The sequence below is a fragment of the Gadus morhua genome, chromosome 11 (genome assembly GCF_902167405.1).
Source record: "Gadus morhua chromosome 11, gadMor3.0, whole genome shotgun sequence".
In the NCBI taxonomy this organism is placed as follows: domain Eukaryota; kingdom Metazoa; phylum Chordata; class Actinopteri; order Gadiformes; family Gadidae; genus Gadus; species Gadus morhua.
In genome coordinates this window covers 13,048,607-13,070,287 of record NC_044058.1, presented here as the reverse complement: position 1 = coordinate 13,070,287, position 21,681 = coordinate 13,048,607, and the positions used below count along the sequence as shown (strand labels likewise).

Here is a 21,681-nt window from a genome sequence, read left to right as displayed (position 1 = left end):
AGAGAGGGGAATAGATAAATGTAGGGGGAGATGAAGAGAGAGAGAGATAAATGAGGGGGAGACGGAGGGTGTGTGAAGATCTATATTCGGGGGCGGGGGCTTTAGGGGATATATAACAGGAGGATAGTGATCAGCAGGGAAATAGGGTGGGAGGTTGGAAGGAGATGGATCAGGTTGTGCAGGCCAGGCTCTATGATCGGCTAACAGACCACATCCCGGTGAGCAACCACAGGAAGGTCAGGATGTTACAGACAGGAAATGTCCAGCCTTTACCGCACCACAACCGACTGTCCGGGTGAATCCATGTCTTCCAACTCGTGCTGTGTTTGTATTTCAGAAGAAAACATGATACGGGTATAGAAAAACACAACGCAAGCCAAACAGCAGGATTAAAATAGGAGATGGGCAGAACGTTATTTTTTTTTCAGAACGCCCCAACGATTGACGGCAGCAAGAGTCAAACAATCCTCTGTTCCCCTTCACACAGCTTTTTTATTGTTTATAATACTTCAGAACAATCCCTCATCCTTAGCCACAACACATCCCTCGTCTCCCCCTCTCTCGGTTTAAATACACACCTTGCCTCACAAATACAAAGTTCAAAAACACAGCAGCTGGATTCCACTGCTTCAATATCATACAGAAGCACACAAATGAAAAAAAAGATGGAGATCTCACAGCTGGCGCTGCCACATAGAGCCGTCTGGGAGAAAGCTTTGGAATGGTAAAAGTACATTGCACTGACTGTTTTTGGCAATGGTAAAATACACATGGGTAAGAAGAAGTTACGAGGATTACAGTACCCTACAATGAAACAATATGAAATGTTGGGGGGAGTCGATGGAAATGAGAACTAACGAGAAGATTAGGCAGACAATGCTTTTAATTTCTTCATGCTTTAGACAGTCTATGGAGGCTAGAATTATTTATGAGCATCATAAACGTTAACTCTTTATATCAATGGATCCATCGCCGCTGGTGATGAATGTATTCACGTTTTTGATGTGTATACTGTAATAATTATTACAAAATTATGCAGAATCTGGATGCATAAACAGTAGCAGATTCTGCGCTGTTTGATATCCTTCTGGTTTTAAGATAGCAATATTTGGGGAGTTCAGTTTGTAATATTTTACAAATTGGCAGAATGATGGCAACATGGATGCATTATGAATAGTTTTATCCCAGAATTAGTGACTGAAATGGATTATCAAGCAACATTCTTACCGGGGGGGCTTCTTGCATAAACACACAAAATTGTCATTTACAACACATTCAGCTTGGTGGTTACTTGTGTTTACTTACTGTACGTCTTTACTCTGGGCAAACATATAGTATATTATTCACATAGTATTCACATAACAGTAATATACATCTATATATATCTATATATATACACATTCCTCCACCCTCGAGAAACAAGTGTTCAGGCACTTCCTGTTTGTGTCCAGTAGCTCACTAAGGAGATACTGGGCCCAACTGCTCTAGCTTACCTCATCACGTACCCTTTGTCTGAAAACAAACCGCTCCAGCCTTTGAAATGTGAGACCCTGATGAAAACATCACACTGCCTAATTCATGTTCCCTGCGCTCCCGCTAGAAGCAGATTTGGGAGCTGGAACCCGCCGCTAGCTGCCATTCCTGTGGTATGATTTAAGGTTTTCCCCTCCGTTTGTTTCTGGGTGGCAAGGCGGGGGTTGTTGATAGTGTTTGAAGTGGAGTTAACCACCATGAGACGCCCCTTTACAACTGCTGCATGTCAGTAGATAACCGGGGAACCCCCCCTACAGTGAAATTCAATTCAACTTTATTATATAAAAGAATAAATGCTTTTCATCCTTATGTCATAGACCTTTTAAAGCTCCACTTCTATCGTTGACTTGTTTTTCCTGTAATGTCTCTCAAAGTTCACTTTGCCACCACAGTCACAAACACCAAACTCTTCCCTCTTCTTGTTCTAACAATAACAGATCTAGGTCCATCTTTTTTTTCAAATCAAATGTAACACAGAAAACTCATAGCGGTGGAAAACATCAAGAAACTATTAAATGGCTGAGGCTCTTGGCCAATGCATTTTCAACTTGTTTCCTTTTTTACATGTAGCCTATTTCTGTTTTCCTCATTTGATGTCACTTTGGACAGAAAAAATGTATGCGACATTGCAGAGCTTCATCCACTACTGAAAAGGTCAACAGCGACTAACACATTAAAACTCTCTTGAACATCGAGCAAATGCAGCCAAAACAAGGTAAGAGGCAACGCCTCCGAAAAGAGGGGGAACAAATTCACTGTCAAATCATAAGCACCTTTAAAAATGAAACTGCATCTTCAACATGAAACACAGTACTGGTCCAGACACGTCACCACAGCATTATGAATCTTCATTTTTTACACTCTGCCTTAAACAATGTGCGGGTGTCTTACACCCGCACACCCCAACAACCTCCCCATCCATGACCTGAAAGTCAGAGGGAACTCCCACCGTGGAGACAAACTGTGAGCGGATGCAGTACAAATACCGTGTGTATGTTGTCAACAACAAGCAAGAGGATGATGTCAATAGAGGCTATAGTTCTAGTTGATGTTCTAAGTTCTTGTGGGATTGGCACCATCACAATAATCTCCCGTCTCCCCCGTGGCTGAGTCGTGCCCCCGGTACCGTGTGTCCCCTGGTGGCTCCGACTGCATCAGCATCACCAACACATGGACCACAACGCAGCAGCGACACCGCCTCCCTGTCCCGGGAGGCGGGTGAACGCACACGTCTTCTCTCCGTACTGTCGGGGCCCGAGGGCCCGCTGTGTAAAAAACCTTCTGCTTGCCACTTTGCGCGTTTTGAATGAAGCCGTTTCCGATGTGTTCGAGGAGTCGGGACAATTGAAAGGGGAACATTTATCTTTCCTGGTATGGGGGTGGGTAGCATAAGGCAGTTAATGGTATGGTGACAGAAGTCATGCCTGAACAACACTTGAAGAGAACAACAACCACAATAACATGTCCATGTTTAGTCCCAGACGCTGGATATTCAGTCTGTTGTAGCAAAACCATGAACAACAGTCAGGACGACTGCTCTCCAGTGTGGCGGGGGTCCAGCGTTAGCCCATAACACTCCTATTGTTGCTACGGTAACAAATAGCACAAAAGAGCTTTAGAGTCCCGAGGCAAAAGTTAGACCCAAAAATAAAAGCACAAAAAATATCAAAAAGGGAACAACAACGACGACGAGAAGAAGAAGAAGAAATGACGGCTGTACATTAAAGGTTAAAAGTTAGAATCTTGACCCCCAGTTTCTCCCATCACTCTGCGTCGTCCCTCACATCGCTCCCTGTCCAAAAGGTCAAACCAAAACATCCATACTGTCGCCGGTCCCCGGGGGGCCCCGACGGAGTGGCCGGCTGATGGAGAACGATGGCTACCGTTAGCATGTTGCTATCTCCCCTCGAAGCAGTCCAGGTACTCCAGGATAAGGTCGTAGCAGAATCGATACTGCTCCTGCGGGGCACAATGTAATAACACAGATTGATTGGTAATAGAAACATTCATGTCCTCCCCAGCCACCGCCCGAGGCACGGTCCCAGCCTGAACTGGGAGAGGGCGAAAGACAGAGCGTCTCACTAAAGCAGATTTGCGTAAATCAATTTCACCAATTCATCACTAATTACTACTAGTAATAGCAACCACGGCCAGGGCAGGAGGTGATCCAAGATGGATGGAAGGGAGGACAGCGGGAACAGCTAATTTATAACCTTGCGTGTGGATAGACTCTTAACATTCTTCTGCTGGACAGGGGGCATGGATACAGAACGTGAACAGGCAAACAAGCAAACACACATACCAAACACAAACACACACATGGGTCAGGTGAGGTTTTTCAGTTCAGAAAATACAGAAATCTCTGCCTATTCCTGGCTCAGATCCAAAGAACAGTATCATAGCACATCAGCATCAAGGACCAATCAGAGGGGTTCCTGTACCAGAGACTCCACCATGTTGGGCTTGCAGTTGCGTAAGGTCTTGACGGCGTAGAAGACGTCCACCATGTTCTGGTACTGGATCATCTCCAGCAGGATGGTGCTGGCGCAGAAGCTCCCGCTGCGACCGCCGCCGTTCCTGAACACAACACGGACGCAGACGTTAGGGGGAAGTACCAGAGGTCAACCATGTGTTTAGTTTCATAGGTTTCTTCTAATAATATGTTATTAGTCTCATAGGGTTCTCATAATAACAATTGTTCAGTCCCATAGGGTTCTCATAACAGGATTTCCCATAAAAGACACGTTTTCCAACTTAGAAGACATATTGTTAACGATGATGGTAGGGTCAGTTGTACCCTAATTAATATTAATTATCCATCAAACAGATGGGTTAACCCTAAATCAGATTATGTTCTTTGGTGACAACGAAGTGTCCATGTTGTTCCTAACATCCAGTCAAGGTTTAGCAGTGTGTTTGGAATTCCCATCTATTATCATGTCCAGCATTATATATATACTTTTACTTATAATATAAATATTACCTATATTCTTCGCTCATCAACCAGAGTGACATTATCTCACATAAAGAGCTTTTGAAATATTTAGCAACCTTAATTTAACTGTGCCTGTGAAATATTCAGCCTGCATTCCCAGCCATCTATTTTTCATAAATTGTGTGTCTTTGACTCCATTAAGCACGCACGCCATTGGACAGACCACTTCCTGTCCCCTGAGCCTGGCATTGGTTGCAGAGCCAGAAGGAAGGCGGGTGCTGGGACATCATTGGCCAATACACAGTGCTCTAAAGTAATCAATCAACCTCAATTGCCTAGGCACTCTAGGATTTACCATCGAGAGACTCGATGCATTCTGTATTAAGCCATAATTGATTTCATCTCCATAATCTCTTTCCTTCCCTGTTGTCATTGGTAACGCTGTGTAACAGCATTGAGTGATGTGATTTCGCATGGCGGTATGGGGGGGGGGGGGGGGGGGGGGGGAGACGACGACTATTCATTATCATCAGCAGTAGCGGTCGCTTTCTGAGGTAAGGGGGTAGGGGGGAAGTTGTTATGACAACGGGAGGAGTTGTAGCAACGCATCCGACTCAAACGCCGGCTTAGTGTTTCGCAGCAGGCTTTAGAACACCACAGAGCCGTTTAGGATGAGACACGCTCAGAATGACAGCATTCTACTGACACACACACACACACGCACACATACACACTCACAAACACCAGCTTGTAGCTCATCACTCATCAAAGCCCTTCCAACCGTGGACACACACCAGGTTGTCAAGGGTTAAGAGAGTTCAGTTGACAGTCATATGTTGCTTCAGAATTCTCTTCGGTTTTAATCCAATAAAACTCCAAAACGCGGAACGAGAAATAGAAGTCGTTGATCGTATTAACTCTGTTATTAGGAGTCACACACAAACTGTTCTGGAACCACACACACACTGATGGTCTTGAACCAGACACCCACACATTGGTGGTCTGATTGTATGTAACCACACAGACACACTGATGGTATGTAACCACACAGACACACTGATGGTGTGTAACCACACACACACACACACACACACACACACACACACACACACACACACACACACACACACACACACACACACACACACTGATGGTGTGTAATCACACACACACACTGATAGTATGTAACCACACACACACACACACGGATGGTGTGTAACACACGCACATGCACACACTGATGGTATGTAACCACACAAACACACTGATGGTATGTAACAACACACACCCAGAGGGTCTGAGGGCTGTAACAGAGGCGGTACTCACTCGGGATGAGACAGAATATTCGATCATTCGATTATTCGTTCCCGAGGGTCAAAGTCAATTTTTAACATTTGGACCGTTTACATTTTTTCCCATTCAATTAAACAAGAATTAACGGACGGAACTAATGTTAGACAGGTGTCCAAGGGCATTATCCTGCTTATACCATGGTCACTTGCCATAGAAAATAAATGAAGACCATTCATTTATAGGGGGATTATTTGTTTATCAACACCGCGGATGTGCGCGCCGAATTATCGCCATAAGAAAATCTGTTTGACCCGTTGCCATGGTTATCTCTGTGTGGTTAATTTGCAGTTGCGGCGTTAACTAGGGATGTTGTCAGCTTACTGTTACATTAAACTGAAATCAGAAAACGCGGTTATATGATATAGACCCTATAGTATCTGTGGTATAAAGGTTGGGACGAATTTCAAATTATAAATACATACTCTTCATGTTGAAAGTATAGACCGTCGCGATTTAGGACTATAGCAGGACTATAGCATATAACCGCGTTTTCGGATTACAGTTAAATGCATTTTTCACAATTTACCAGCTCTCATTATGAGGGCTGAACAGACAATTTGACTGGAACTACTTAGCAGGTACTTGTTTTTGTGCGTTTAAGATATTAAGTGATTTCTTGCCGATGATCCATGGCTGCCTTTGTGAATGTCGGCACACATCGAATAATCGATTATTCGTTCATACCACCCACCGATTATTCAACCATGAAAAATTTGAGTTATTCCCATCGCTAGTACTCACAGGCAGTGGACGATGGTGCGTCCCTCCCCACACTCGCGCTGCCACTTGTGGACTTGAGCCAGCAGGTTGAGGAAGGCCTTCTTGGAGTCGGGCACGTCTCGGTATGGTGACCAGCGGAGGAACTGGAACTGACACACCACCAGCTGACCCTCCTGGAGCTGCACAGGACACACACACACAGAGTGTGAAGGACTGGGCTTCTTTAGCCATGGCCATCAAGGTCACACACACACACACACATACACACACAGAGGGAGTCTGAAGGGCTGTGTTTCTTTGGCCGTGGTCATCTTGGAGCTGCACAGGACACACACACACACACACACACACACACACACACACACACACACACACACACACACACACACACACACACACACACACACACACACACACACAGTCTGAAGGACTGTGTTTCTTCAGCAGGTTGCCATCGAGTTCACACACACACACACACACACACACACACACACACACACACACACACACACACACACACACACACACACACACACACACACACACACACACACACATACATGGGGTCGGAAGGACTGTGATTCTAAAGAGATGGTCATCTTGGAGCTTTCCATGAAAGGACACACATGAAGTCTGAAGGTCTGGCAAGACACACACACATATGTAATACGAGTGTCCGTGTGCATCTATAGAGGTTTGTACAAGTGCATATGCGTATGTGCATGTATGTGCATGTCTGTATGATGACTTGTTTGTGCATCTATCTCCATGTGTATGGATTTTTTATCGTGCATGTGTGCGAGTCTGCGCTGTGCATCGGTGTATATCATGTTGTCATGTGTATGGATTTGTGATCATGTGGGTGTGTGTATGTGTTTGTGTGTATGTGCATATCTACTAGCACGTGTATGAATTTTCGACCATGCATTCATGCGTGCGTGTGTTAGTGACGAATGTGTGTGTGCGAATCTACATGCACGTGTATACATATTTGCGATCATGTGTGGTTGTTGGCATGCACCTGACGTGTGCCTGGATCCTGGCACTGTTGCCAGAGCAACAATGGAGTGTGTGTGTGTGTGACACCCCCTCCCCTCCCTCCCTCCCTGCCCCCACCGAGCCAGTGGCGGGCGTCTCTCGGCGGTGCTCAGTCAGCAGTCTGACCAGGAGATTTATGGGCGGCCGGTCGGATCGGGAGCTGAGCCGGGCGCGGGGGCCTCGGCGCGCTCGTAGCTCCTGGCTCCTCGCGGCCCTCCAGCTGGCACTTAAGGAGCACCGGAGCCGCTGTAAGTCACGCAAATTGGGCTGGTGGAGGCGCCGACGACGCTCCGAGGAATGGCCTCGCTGAAGGGGGGTGGGGGGGGATTTACAGAGCGTGCCGACATGGCCCCGGCTCGGTACCTCATCCTCTAGCACATGCCTTCGCTGCACTTTTCCGGGGACTTTTTGCTCGACGACCGGCGTGAGGAAGTGCTAAGCGAGCGGGAGGGAGGGGAGAGATGGAACGTTTTCCAACCAGGGATGTAGCCCGGCGGGGCCAGGGGGGAGAGAGCAGGAGGGAGAGGTGGACTAACCTGTCAGGGGAGGCCGGGGGGAGGTAGGCCAACCTGTGGGGGTGGGGGGGGGGGGGGGGGGAGGGGGGGGAGGGGAGGCGGGGGTTTTGAGTTCCAGCACGCCAGAGTACGGCCGGGCAACGCGCCGCCGTTCCCGCCACTCAGAATGACGTCCGTGATTGAGCTCGCCTGAATGCACATTTGTAATAGTCTGCGTTTGTCAGCGATTCGCTTCAGGGGGATAAAATTGACTCGCTTGAAGTTCTATATTTGAATAGCCGTACAGAAGGAGACGAGGATCACAGAGGTTGAGATTTTTTTGGGTACACAGCGGAGGGAGTTGACGCAAGCGTACACATCTATACCCCCCACACACGCACACACACACACACAGTCACACACACATTTGTATTCAGCGCGGCGGGGCCCTGGTAGAGGAAGCAGACGTCCCCTCTGCCCCCGCACGGTGACAACGCTGTCAGACGCTCCGTTTGGCTTCCCGCCCCTCTCAAAAGTTCTGCCTAATTCCCCGCATGTCAGGCGTCTCATTTGGATGTGCGACACGGTTTAGGAACAAATCAAAAAACTGTGGACTCGGGGGGAGGGATGAGAGGGCTGGCACCTGAGAGAACTGCTGGCATACATATGGATGGTATTGTCATGAAATACGTTATTTTTTGGAGCATACTCCTATTCACCGGACAGTACACAGACCGCCTCCTAGGCAATCAAAAGTCGGTTTGAGAGACAGATAACTGGACCATCATTATCTCAGTCAAAGGACCTCATATGGTTTCCTATCCTGCAGAGGCGTAGCCTTTTAACCCGTGATTCAGGGGGCCCTATGGAAATACAGGAGGCCCCAGATCCCTTTCTACGGTGACTATAGCCAGAAAAGATAAATATTGGCTAGGAAGACATTTGACATTCACAGCAAGTGAACGGCTCACTGGAGTGAAAACACACTCAGGTACCGCCTTGGGTGACAGACCATCTCTCGAGGGGGACGGGAGCATACGCCCGCGGGTGTGTTCAGGGGACAGTGGACCACCTACCCGCGTCACGTTCTTGACCCGGAACAGACGTGTGACGACGTCGTCGTCCGCCGACATGGACAGGAACTCCACTTCCATGGGCCCGTACTGCTGGAGGCCGGGCTCGGGCCAGTACTGAACACAGGGCTGCAGGGGGAGGGGGCGGCAGGGAGACACAGAGGAGGACAGAAAGACGGAACAAATGTTAAAGATAGAAAGGAGACATAAAGGCGATGCGTTGTGCAGAGATGGAAAGCAGCAGGTAAACCAATGACCTCGTCTATATGTACTATATATAATATAATTCACTATACAACACTATATAGTACTACACTATATTATACTATACTATGCTTTACTATACTATGCTATACAATTCTTTTTTGCTGCATCCTCTGCATAATTGTTAAATGTGAATGAGAGATTAGTTCCGTATCACGATCCAGAAACCCTATGTTTGTGGATTAAATAATCGTGCCACCAGGCAGTCTTTTCAATGGCCAGCAGTAAAAGCATCTTGCAGATCGTAATCCTGAGGATCCCACCAGGGAATTACACTCACATCGTTCCCTCTGTGTCTGGTATCTACTGCGATGCCAACTATACACTCAAACCCTGAATAAAGAGAGTACAGGCATGCCCGCACGCACACACTAGTCGACACCCGGATCCTTTCTATAATCACATATCTCCTGGGCTCCTGCAATATATACATATGCACGTATAAATATACATATATATCTAAATATATACATAAACTATACATACATATATATTAAAAACAAATTTGCAAGAGTGAAGTCACACAGACCCATTCCCCTTATTTCATCATCTATCATGCACGCTGCCTGACAGCAGGACTCAGGGCTGATCAGAAGTGATCCTACAGTTTGCAACCACATAACCTCTCTGACCCCGCAATCATCTCTCTCTGTAAGGGAAACGCTTCAAAGATTTCATCACCTTTTCCCTTATTGGTTACAGTTTCGTTTAGTGAAGTATATTGTATTAGTGTGTTCTAGCGCAATATAGTACATTATAGTATAGTGTAGTACAGTTGGCATTTCCATTTGAATCACTCTTTCAGGATACACAGTACTGCAGTCAATTACATCTAACATCTCTGGATAAAAAATATGAGCTGTCTAACCTCATGAGTGGGAAATTAATGAACTCAGAGCCATCATTTGCTCATAATTTCTCCAAGATATGCCAAGACCCATAAACCCCCGAGAGAGAGAAGCAATAAATTAAAAGAGCGTTTATACTCATTAGCAGCATATGACTATGCTTAAAAGCAGGTCAGCAACCCGCCCTGACGCAGTTCAAGACTGGCCCATAAAACCGGAACAAGGATGAAACATTAAGTATGGGAGGTACAAAATAAAAGCCTGTCAAGTCAAAAGGTGAGAGTCACCATTAAATAGTTTGGGTTTTATTTATCACCCATAGGCATTAAGAAAAAGAAAACGGCCTTAAATCACATGCCTATGACATCACACCGACGTTCGTCAACATGCTTGATATGCATTTAATCTGCCCGACGCAGGATCTCATATCCCCACATGTGAGGATGCAGAGCATCCCGTCAGAGCCAGAGATACTGCAGCCCAGGCTTAAAGGAGAAAGAGCGCAGGCAACAAAGAGGACCTTGAGAGAGCCTGGAGGGTGAAGCTATTATCCAGAGCTCCAACTTGAAACATGGGAGCGAGGCGGAGCTATCAGGCGATGCCTTCAGATCAATGTGGTCAGAGATCAAAGCTCCACAATATGGCGCGAGGGAGCTAATCCCAAACACAGAGATACACAAACCAGACGGAGGAGGCGATGGCAGGGGAAACTCAAGTTGAGTTCACACACAGAAAAATACCCCTGAAATACATCCACACAAACACACACACATGTCCGCATGCTAACACATGCACCCAAAGACACACAACCACACTTCCACAAACAAGCATGCGGCATACACACTGGACACATATACATACCCGTCGACACACAGACATTCACACACATCCGGGCACATACATCTATCAAAATACTCCTCTACAAATGCAAACACAGGTATCTTCCCTGCAGCATTGGAACGAACCAATAAGAACGAGCCAATGGTTAACAGGCCAATTGGAAAGGTGCTGATAGGAAGCTTTGGCTCGCTCACCCAGGCGGAGTTTGATTGGTTGAGCTGGTTGAGCATGACGACGGCGGTGCAGCCGTAGTCGAACACCAGCCTCCAGAAGTCTGCGGTGGTCCCAGGCAGCGGGTGGGGGGTCACGATGAGCGCGGCGGGCCGGTAGAAGCTGTCTGTGAGCGCGGCGTTGATGTAGTTGTTGCTCTCACCCTCCGTGGTCACCAGGAAGGCCAGGGCGCGGTCGGGCGGCAGCACGTCCATGCTGCGGTTCTTCTCACGGTTCCTCGGCAGCAGGGCGATGCTGCACTCCTCCACGTCGATGTGGGGGGTGACCGAGTTCAGAGTCTGGAGGGAGAGAGGGACATTAGTCTTGCGACACCGGGCAATCGGAGATCCCGTCGCCTACTCATCGTCTGGGGGTTAGGATTAGGGTTCTGAATGCAAGATAGGTGTTGGGAGAGCGGGGGAAATGGACGCATCCGGACCCAAACGTTGACAGTAAATGACATCCCTCCGGAAATAACGATTTCCAACAAAGTGGAGATATAGCGAATCGGTTTGTCACACGGAGAGAGCTTTTTCTAAAACACAAATGTATTTCCTGAGAAACATTCAAAAATTGTATTAGTCTCATTGAATGTGAACTATTGGTTGTATGAAGGAATGAAATGAACAAGTGGATGTATGAAGGAATGAAGTGAACAAGTGGACAAATAGAGGACTGAAGTGACCTTGGCAATGTATAAATTAATTAGGTGAACTAATGGACTAATAGAGGAATGAAGTGACCTAGTGGATGTATTAATGTATGAAGTAGAAAATTGGATGTATGAAGGTATGAAGTAGACAAGTGGACATATACAGGAATGCCTCAAGCCCTAATGATGATGTAATAACCTCTGAACATCATTATGCTAAAGTGATTGAGTACAAACAACCGACGCTTCATTACCCCGCCGTCGTAATAAAGGAAATGTTTCTGCAACCCAAACGCAACATTTCCTGGCCAATTATCTTTGATAAACACCATGTTTACTCTGGTGTACAAGGACAATCTAAAGATAATTTTTTTTAAGGATAATTAGAACAGAAGATGACTAATGAAGTGTAGATCTGGGAGGCTCTAAGGAGGCAGGCTGCTGCTCTGTGTTTCGGCCCGTACACTCTGAGCGTAGGATGCTCTAAAAAGGTTCCCCCCCCCCCCCCCCCCCCCCCCCCCCCCCCTCCCCGCCCCTTACCAATGTCAGACGGATGGGTTTACAAGATCAAAGGGATACCGAAGGCGATCGCGTCCGATCCTCAACATGAACACTTTGTAACCAGAGAGCTGCCCCACCCGGTCTGTCACCCGACTCTCCCCAATAAAGCACCCAGGTAGTGAATCCGGCGTAAACTCGTGTAGAGAAAATAAGTGTACAATCGAATATGGTATCAAAAAGAGGAGAGCAGAGGAGACACAAGCTGATTCCAGGATTGCTTTGAAATGCGAGAGGAGGGAATCAATGCGGCGGCCAACTGATCAGAGGGAGGGAACACAGCTGCTAGACAACGCAGTGAAACAACGGCTAATAACCAAAGGATGTCAGGGACGCACACACGTGTTATTATTTCTGAAACAATGTTAACTTTGAAGAGCTTCTTTCCCCATCGATGTGTTGTTGGTAGCAGTTCATCTCTAGCGTTATCCAAGCCTCAGAGTCCCAAGCAGACGCTTACATAATCTTGTTTTTGTTATATTTTTTTGTTGTATTTTTTTTGAAGGCAGTAGTGGAAAAGCAAACTAGAAAAACAACTACAAATGGGAGGAAGATCCATGCAAGGGATAGCTCTGCATCATCAGCCAGCCAGGACTATCGAAGAACTTCCTCTTAGAGGATAATACAGTCCTAGATTAGAGGGGTTGGAGGAGTCTCAGACAAAGTCAATGGTGGCTAGAAAGTCTTGTTTTTTTCGGTATCATACAAAACCTGTCCATCGGGCCTTAAATGCCTCTATAACACGATGAGGCTGACTCCTCGTTCTCCTGTCCATGGGAGGTTTCTTCTCACAGCGGTAATGTGACAGCCTCGTTTTTCATAACTAATCCTCTGCATACATAGTATAAATATATCTCACCACAAAATTAAACAATTCAGAGAGTAAAAGTGAGAGGTTGGAAGAATATTAGGACTGCGGCTAGGTTATATGTCGATCCTTGATGCACAAACACACACACACACACACACACACAAAACAAGAAAAAAAAACTCAACCTAGGATGTATGACCTTGCATCCAAGCAAAAATAAAAAACACCTCTCCCCTATCCCTCAACCTATCCCCGTGTCTCCTCCATACCTGTTTTTGTTGACATTGACGCCAAACAACCTTCATCTATATTTGATTATAGCTTAACCCAGTGGGCTGAAATGTTGATGCAGCGGACCCCCGCTGTCGTTCAACTGACCTGGAACTCTTCTCTTAGCTGTGAGGAGTTGCTCTGTGAGTCCACCCGCAGCATCTCTTTGTAGGTGAGGGCGAACTCGTTCACCAAGATGGCTGTCTCCCCGCACAGACAGGCCTCCAAGATGGCGTCATGGATGAAGACATACTGCTCCTGCAGAGCGGAGATAAAATACAGTTTGGATCATGAAAATGTGTGCTTGTTGTGAGTCAGTGTATGCGTGTGTGGCAGTATGTGTGTGCGCTTGTATATCCGTGTGTATATCTGTCTTTGTGTGCCAGTGTGTGTGTGTGTGTGTGTGTGTGTGTGTGTGTGTCTGTTTGCAAACGTGCATGTCTCCATCTGGCTCTGTCCATAGCAGGAAGGAGAGAGCTGTGCATGACTACATATCAATAAATAATCAGGAAAGGTAAACATTGGATATTTTTTTCATTTTTAATCTCCCCTTCTTGTCCTGAATTAAACATGTGCTATACTGTTTCAAAGAGCTCATGCCAGGGAATTAATAACTAATTATGAGTCGACAAACACTCTTGGACTGTGCATTTCATTATACTGTCAGTGTTAATAACTGCAAATGTAATTAACAGTTGAGCCAATATTAGATTTAGATGGAAATAAAGGGATTCGCAAAGTTTGTGCAGTTCCAAAGGGAAGTGTGTGATGGAGAGCTCACAAAAGGAACCATGGTGATCTTATCGTTTGAAGAACCACTTTTTCATTTACACAACTCATAACAACCCATCGCAACTCGCTACATTCATAAAGATTGTCAGAACTATAAATACATGAATAAATAAATGCCAAGGAGCACATTTTAATGTATTCAATTAGTCACATAGAGAACAAAGTCTGATTTCATTCACCATACTATCCATGTACTTGTTTTGAGTTATTTATTCAGATTTATTCCTTTCTGTATTGCATGTAATGATATGTTTCTAGGCTACAGGGGTTCATGTAGGCTGCATGCATCTCTTCCTCTCATATAATGAAGAATGAAGTGCTATAGGAAGCAAGCGACAAAATACAGCCGCTCTCCATTCCCGCTCTGTTTGCTTTGTTCCGTCAAATCAACATGAATCTATTTCTTTTTTGGGTCGCGCTACAAATATGAAATGAAATTGGCACACTGTGTGCTTTGGGCTACTAGACATGACTGAAAGCACATATTTATTTGTGTATGTGACCTCTGTTTGGATCATGTTGATGCGACGAGAGCAGAGGGTCTTGACGCAGTTGTAGATGTCCACCACGCCCTCACACTCGGCCATGTCCAGCATCACGTCCAGGACGATGTAGCAGCCGGTTCGACCTGCCCCCACGCTGTTACACAGGAAGGAGCACGTTATAATGCACCAGAATACACCGTAGTACACCATAGTACAACATAGTACACCATAATGCACCACTATACACCACAATAAGCCATATTGCACCACAACAAAACCATACACCGTATTACACCGTGATACACCATAATACCCCACAACACACCCTAATACACCCTAATACACCATAATACACATAGCCCCAAACTGGTACACAGGAAGGAATGCTTTATCCTACACACATGCTTGTTACCAGTATTTGTCTAACACATCTCTCCCGGGTTAGTGACAATGGGAGATGAGGTGGACAACATAAGGTGTACTTTTAATTTATATTACAAAAAGAACACGGGGGACATTTGAATGTTGAATAAGGTACGATAAGGTGGAATTAATAATAAAAAACACGTCAGAAATGCTAATTTGTATTTCTCTCTTTACTCAATACCTTTAGGTATTAGTTAAAACATGAACTCAACTGCATTATGCATGTCTTTTACCCCGTCAGTGTTTTGGAATCCTATTAGGGTCCCCCATGCTATAAACATACGCACTGGTGCAGAATTGTACAACACTGTGGATTCAAGCCTCCCCCAGATGACACACACTAGATGCATATCATCCCACGAGGAACGCATGAAGGCGAGAGGAGTGTCCCCACCTGCAGTGCACCACCACGGGGCCGGCGTCCGGGGGGGTGCTGGCCTTGACCCGCCGTATGAAGGCCAGCAGGCCCGTGGCGTGGAAGGGGACGCCGTGCTCCGGCCAGGACGTGAAGTGGAACTGCCTGACTTCGTGCTTCGCCGAGTAGCCTCTCTGTTGGGCACAGAAATACCACAGCACCGAGCCGCCCGTCAGCACAACACACCACCAGGGACGCGACACGACCGGGACACCACCGGTACACCACTGGGCCGCCCGTCAGCAGTCTCCGCTAATCAAGTCTGCTCCCGATAGATGTCTTTATTACAGACACGCTGCCATCCATCCCCAGTCATCTCCCCCCCAGCCCCCCTCCTCCTCCCCTGCTCCCTCTCCCAGTGATTGATGTGATACGACCCTTCTTTTACTTTGGGAGTGCGGAGCGTCAAGGGCGTGGGCCACCTGGGCGGCTGGGTGACAGCTGCACGATTTACTTCTCTGTGTCTTTATCCCCCCGGAGCTCGGGAGCGGTGCTCTGCACACACCGGGTGTGTTCCCACCGCAGATCGGAGATGACAAGGTAAACGAACGCAAAGCAAAGATCTAAGCTGGAAAATTCTTCTCAACAACAACAACAGAAAGAAGCTCCAAAGCCTCTGTGAACGCAAACTGTCAGTGGTTAACCCCCTTTCTTCTCTCCCTCCCCCAGACTCTCTTCTCTGGAATAAGCGTGTGCCACATCGGTGAGCTATGAGTTGATAGTAGCTTGTTTATTGGCCCTGTTATTACTCTGCGACCTGTCCCTGGGTACCATCGACCAGGAGGGAGATTACCAGGTGGCCAAAAAAAGAACCACGACTTTAAACACTGGAATCCGTCTGGGGTTTCTGTTGAGGCACTGAGCAAAGAAATGACCCCTGGGTTTGGTCCTGAACCACACGCGCCGTATAGGCCAGCAAACGACTGAAACGAGCAAAGACATTTTTTTCACTGGTCTATTAACACGATATCACTTTGTCTTGAGACACAGTCCCTTTATGATCTTTTCTGATAGTATAAATAACATTAAAAAGCAGGTAGCGTCATTAAGTAGTAGGTAGGGTTCATTAGGCCCAAGAAGGATGAATAGGAGCAGGTAGGGTCATTAAGGAGCAGGTAGGGTCATTAAGGAGCAGGTAGGGTCATTAGGAGCAGGTAGGGTCATTAAGGAGCAGGTAGGGTCATCAAGGAGCAGGTAGGGTCATCAAGGAGCAGGTAGGGTCATTAGGAGCAGGTAGGGTCATTAAGGAGCAGGTAGGGTCATTAGGAGCAGGTAGGGTCATTAAGGAGCAGGTAGGGTCATTAAGGAGCAGGTAGGGTCATTAGGAGCAGGTAGGGTCATCAAGGAGCAGGTAGGGTCATTAGGAGCAGGTAGGGTCATTAGCAGCAGGTAGGGTCATTAAGGAGCAGGTAGGGTCATTAAGGAGCAGGTAGGGTCATTAAGGAGCAGGTAGGGTCATTAGGAGCAGGTAGGGTCATTAAGGAGCAGGTAGGGTCATTAGGAGCAGGTAGGGTCATTAGGAGCAGGTAGGGTCATTAAGGAGCAGGTAGGGTCATTAGGAGTTAGGTTAGTCTGCTTGCTTCTTCTCAGGGTTTCGGTTGGGTTCTAACCCACAACCTTTGGGCTAAGATTCAACCCCCTAACCCCTAGGCTGCCCCACACATGTGATACTGTTCAATGCTCCACATTCAACTCTGCAAAAAAATAACATGAAATGTATGTTTGATTGTGTCTCTGCGGTAGCCAGGGATTCAGAGCGAGTACTGTGTATACAGCAGGATTGGGTTGGATACACATGGTGCGGCAAATGCTGGTGAACGGTAAACTCACCCTCTCCAAGGCGAAGGTGCGGACAGTGTATTCTGCCAGCGTCTCCGTCTTCAGCAGAGTTATCTTGATGTCCCCGTACATCTCACTGTCATCAGGCCAGTATTTACAGCATTTAACCTGAGGGCACAAAATATCAACCATGTAGACTGCATTAATACAGATACTTGTCTTCATTATTGTTACCTTCAAACACCAGTTTCATTTAGTTGCAACAATTAGTTCTGCGGTAAAAATCAATGTTTAACTTGTATATATATATATATAGATCTTACTTTGCCAATTAAACCTGACATTTACTACTAAAGTAAGTGAAGCATTTTGTCACTTACATTTTTTTACCTTTCACAAAATCATAGCTGTATTTCTTTATTCTTTTTAATTCTTTTCAAGAAAAACTAAGTCAAATAAAAGATTTTTGCAGTTTTATCGGAAAGCAACGGACCATAATTGTGAATGGCACCGTAATGCTTTCCTCCGCCCTTCAGCACAAAGGAGGTGATTTCCACCAGAGGGAAGGTGTTATTAGGACCCACGGCCAAATACTCAGTCGTTGATTACTGAGTGTGTGGTGGCGGAGGGCTGGGGGGATTAAACACAGCCCTAGAGAAACAGCTTTAACATTTGCTTGTAGAGTTGGGATTCCTAGACCAACGCTTTCAGGATATTTCGATATATGCTATTGTGCGGTTTCGAAACAATTGGTATCTTTGTCCAGCCATACCACTCTTACCACCATAACGCAACACTTTAGCTGTTATGCTGCTAATAGCGGCAGGCTATGATAATAAGGGGGTCGGCTTTCTGTCCACTCTGGCACTGCCGGCTGTCCACAGAGAACAGGGACGCAGAGCCCCGGGCTCCCAATCCATCCAAAACATATACACACAGGCCACAGTGTGCATTCATCTGCCAAGACGCTTCCAGTTGTGTCGATCCGTCCAAGTGCGTGACAACCTGTGATCCGGGCGTGAAACGGGACGCGAGATGAGTCGTACACCTACCCGGCCGACCTCCACCAGCTTGGTGATCATGACGATGCTGAAGCAGTTCTCCTGCCACACCATCCTCCAGAAGTCATACGCCATCTCCTGCTTGGGCCCTGGGGACACGGAGGGGTAGAGGGAGAAACAAACTCAAGTCACCGGCGCCATTTATCAGCCGCCAGCGATCCACTTCAGTAAGAGGCTGTTTTAGGCCCTGGGTTATTCTGGCCGTCGAGGCGGAACGCCTCCTTTGTCAAGATGGCAGAGCAGGGATCTTTCTTGTCTCTTTTTTTTTTCAGAGCCCTGCTGTCGATACAGCGTCTGAAGGGCTGAGACAGCAGAGGACGGGGCGCTTTACAAAGCAACAGCCGGGGGCGGAGGGTGACCTCTAGACTTTAGAACAGGGCGAATAATTTCACACAGAGGACCTCAACAAGGGGCATAGGTAAGAAAACGCTTCAGAAAGAACAACATTATGTTCTTCGCTGTGTGAAGAACGAGGAGCACAGAGAAAAACCTTGACCTTGTGACAGGAGGAATGGAATCTCTCCTCAATAATCTCCCCCCCCCCCCCGCCCCCCCCCCCCCACACACACACACACACACAGGTCTATCAAAAGCCTTCTTCTCTCTATTCCAGTGATGAAAGGCACATTAATGTTCCTCTCACTCTCAGGCCATGTATAGCCTCAAAAGTGCCACCCGGCGAGAAGGGGAAGGCCAAAAATGAACGTTTTTAATTATTCATCTTTACTCTTGATTAATTCTCCGGCATCAATCGCGGAGTCTTTCACGGCAGGCTGGCAGCACGTGTCGCCCCCTTTTCAAGATCACATTAGAAAATGGCGGAGGCTTGAACATGGGTTCACTTGGTGGATCATCTTTATTGATTACGACATGACAAAGGGAAAACACACGATAATACGCACACACTCACACACATCCACACACACAAATAGTATTGCAATGAAACTCACCCTGAGTGGCGATGAAGTGGTTGGATCGATGGTAGCCCTGAAAGCAGAAGGAGACGACATGCAGAGTTAGCGGTCTGCACCTGTAAGGCTACACTTATTTCTGATAAGGCTCTATCTCACCCTTATGTCTAGTGAGTAAGGCTCTATCTCACCCTTATGTCTATTGAGTAAGGCTCTATCTCACCCTTACGTCTATGTCTAGTTAGTAAGGCTCTATCTCGCCCTTATGTCTATTGAGTAAGGCTCTATCTCACCCTTATGTCTATTGAGTAAGGCTCTATCTCACCCTTATGTCTAGTGAGTAAGGCTCTATCTCACCCTTATGTCTATTGATTAAGGCTCTATCTCACCCTTATGTCTAGTGAGTAAGGCTCTATCTCACCCTTATGTCTATTGAGTAAGGCTCTATCTCACCCTTATGTCTGGTGAGTAAGGCTCTATCTCACCCTTATATTCGGTGAGTAAGGCTCTATCTCACCCTTATATTCAGTGAGTAAGGCTCTATCTCACCCATATGTCTGGTAATGCTCTATCTCACCCTTATGTCTGGTAATGCTCTATCTCACCCTTATGTCTGGTAATGCCCTATCTCACCCTTATGTCTGGTAATGCTCTATCTCACCCTTATATTCAGTGAGTAAGGCTCTATCTCACCCTTATGTCTGGTGAGTAAGGCTCTATCTCACCTTAATGTCTGGTGAGTAAGGCTCTATCTCACCCTTATGTCTGGTGAGTAAGGCTCCATCCCAGCCTTTTGTCTAGTAAAGCTCTTAGGCATTCTCACTTGCCACAGGCCACAGCCTCGATAAATCTCCTTCCTCCCGTGTGATCCCGGGCTTCGGAGGACATTCCCCCTCAAACATCAACCTCCCCTCGAACCTGAGCACCCCCAGGACCCAACCGTACTGTGACAAAACACTTAATCAATGTCTTCAAACTAAAAGTAATACCGACAGCATTGATTCCTTTTTTCTGCAGTTCTACAAAGCTAGACTCATTTATGTCCAATAATGCTCGACAAAAATAATGATGGAATGACTGCCAGAAGTGCAGGCGGGTTGTTTGGGGTCCCTAAAACAATTAAGTGAATTGAACCTGCATTTAGAAAAGGAAATGATACAGTCCCATTACAAGGCACAATAGGTCCTGTTCTTTTGGCGATACCCTCATTGTAACCGACAATTTCACACTCTGCGTGATAACACAACATTTTATTTCTTCAGAACAAGTCTTGCCTTTTTCTCAACCCCATTCACACAAGCATCCCGAACACAGAGATCACAGGTGAGGAAAAACACAGACGCAACATAAACATGGACACGGGACGCGGTGATGGAAATGGACAGGATGTGGAGCCACTTTCCACATGTACAGAGAATGTTCTGGCAGTTTCAATAACAAAGGTTATTACAGCCTTTGATGAAGAGGAGGAAAGACCTTCCCAAATGATAAAGATGTGATGTTTATGAGGAGGGATGAGGAGGGCACCTCAGCATCCGCAGGGGGGCTTGAAGACTAAGTCCTCCAATATTGAAAACAAACACCTCTTACCTCATGTTTGAAATTAAACAGCTGTTTCCAATCGATGGAACATGGATAAGGTGATTTAAAATGTGAGCCTTCAGTCCAAGGGAAACAGCTGGTCTGGTTTACAACACCGTTAACGCTACCAAACTGAGCACTAATGCTCTTCTGTAAAGAGTCTATAAAAGGGCTTGGCAAACTGAAGCCGGAGATGAATCTGTTCCACCTCTCCCTCACACAAGGCCCCCCCCGGCCATTAATAAACTCCATGTTTTTCTTGGAGTTGTTGCGGTCTTGTTGTTGGTTTGGAACTATTACTTTAATATGTTTTGGAGCCGTCTACGTTGTTGATGGATTGTCCAACCGAATTACAGCCGTTCAGTAAAAAAACAAAAAAAACTGGACACAGGTTTGAAATGGAGATGAATGGGCCTGCACTATACACCCCCCCCCCCCCCTCCCGGACATCCCTATCAGCATAACCAGCACAACTCCACCACTTAGCACTACAGTAGTCACCATAGCAACAGCAACCTCCAGAGTCTTCTCCCCCCTGCCCCTTTCCTCCCCATCCACCTTATGAGCACACACACACACACACACACACACACACACACACACACACACACACACACACACACACACACACA

At 46.5% G+C, this 21,681-nt stretch overlaps 1 protein-coding gene across 6 annotated transcripts in view; it reads right to left on the bottom strand.

The window, feature by feature from the left end:
- Positions 1–865: 865 nt before the first annotated feature.
- Positions 866–21,681, bottom strand: part of ptprub (protein tyrosine phosphatase receptor type Ub) — a 134,819-nt gene continuing 114,003 nt past the window's right edge. For all 6 annotated transcript variants that reach the window (XM_030371048.1, XM_030371049.1, XM_030371051.1 and 3 more), the window contains 11 exons: positions 19,508–19,544; positions 18,549–18,646; positions 17,548–17,664; positions 15,697–15,851; positions 14,895–15,030; positions 13,708–13,857; positions 11,293–11,607; positions 9,150–9,275; positions 6,563–6,720; positions 3,975–4,110; positions 866–3,492 (listed from right to left, as the gene is read on the bottom strand). In XM_030371048.1, the coding sequence (XP_030226908.1) occupies positions 3,430–3,492; positions 3,975–4,110; positions 6,563–6,720; positions 9,150–9,275; positions 11,293–11,607; positions 13,708–13,857; positions 14,895–15,030; positions 15,697–15,851; positions 17,548–17,664; positions 18,549–18,646; positions 19,508–19,544 (1,491 nt within the window). In that variant the 3' untranslated portion in view covers positions 866–3,429. The remainder of the gene's footprint in view (positions 3,493–3,974; positions 4,111–6,562; positions 6,721–9,149; positions 9,276–11,292; positions 11,608–13,707; positions 13,858–14,894; positions 15,031–15,696; positions 15,852–17,547; positions 17,665–18,548; positions 18,647–19,507; positions 19,545–21,681) is intronic.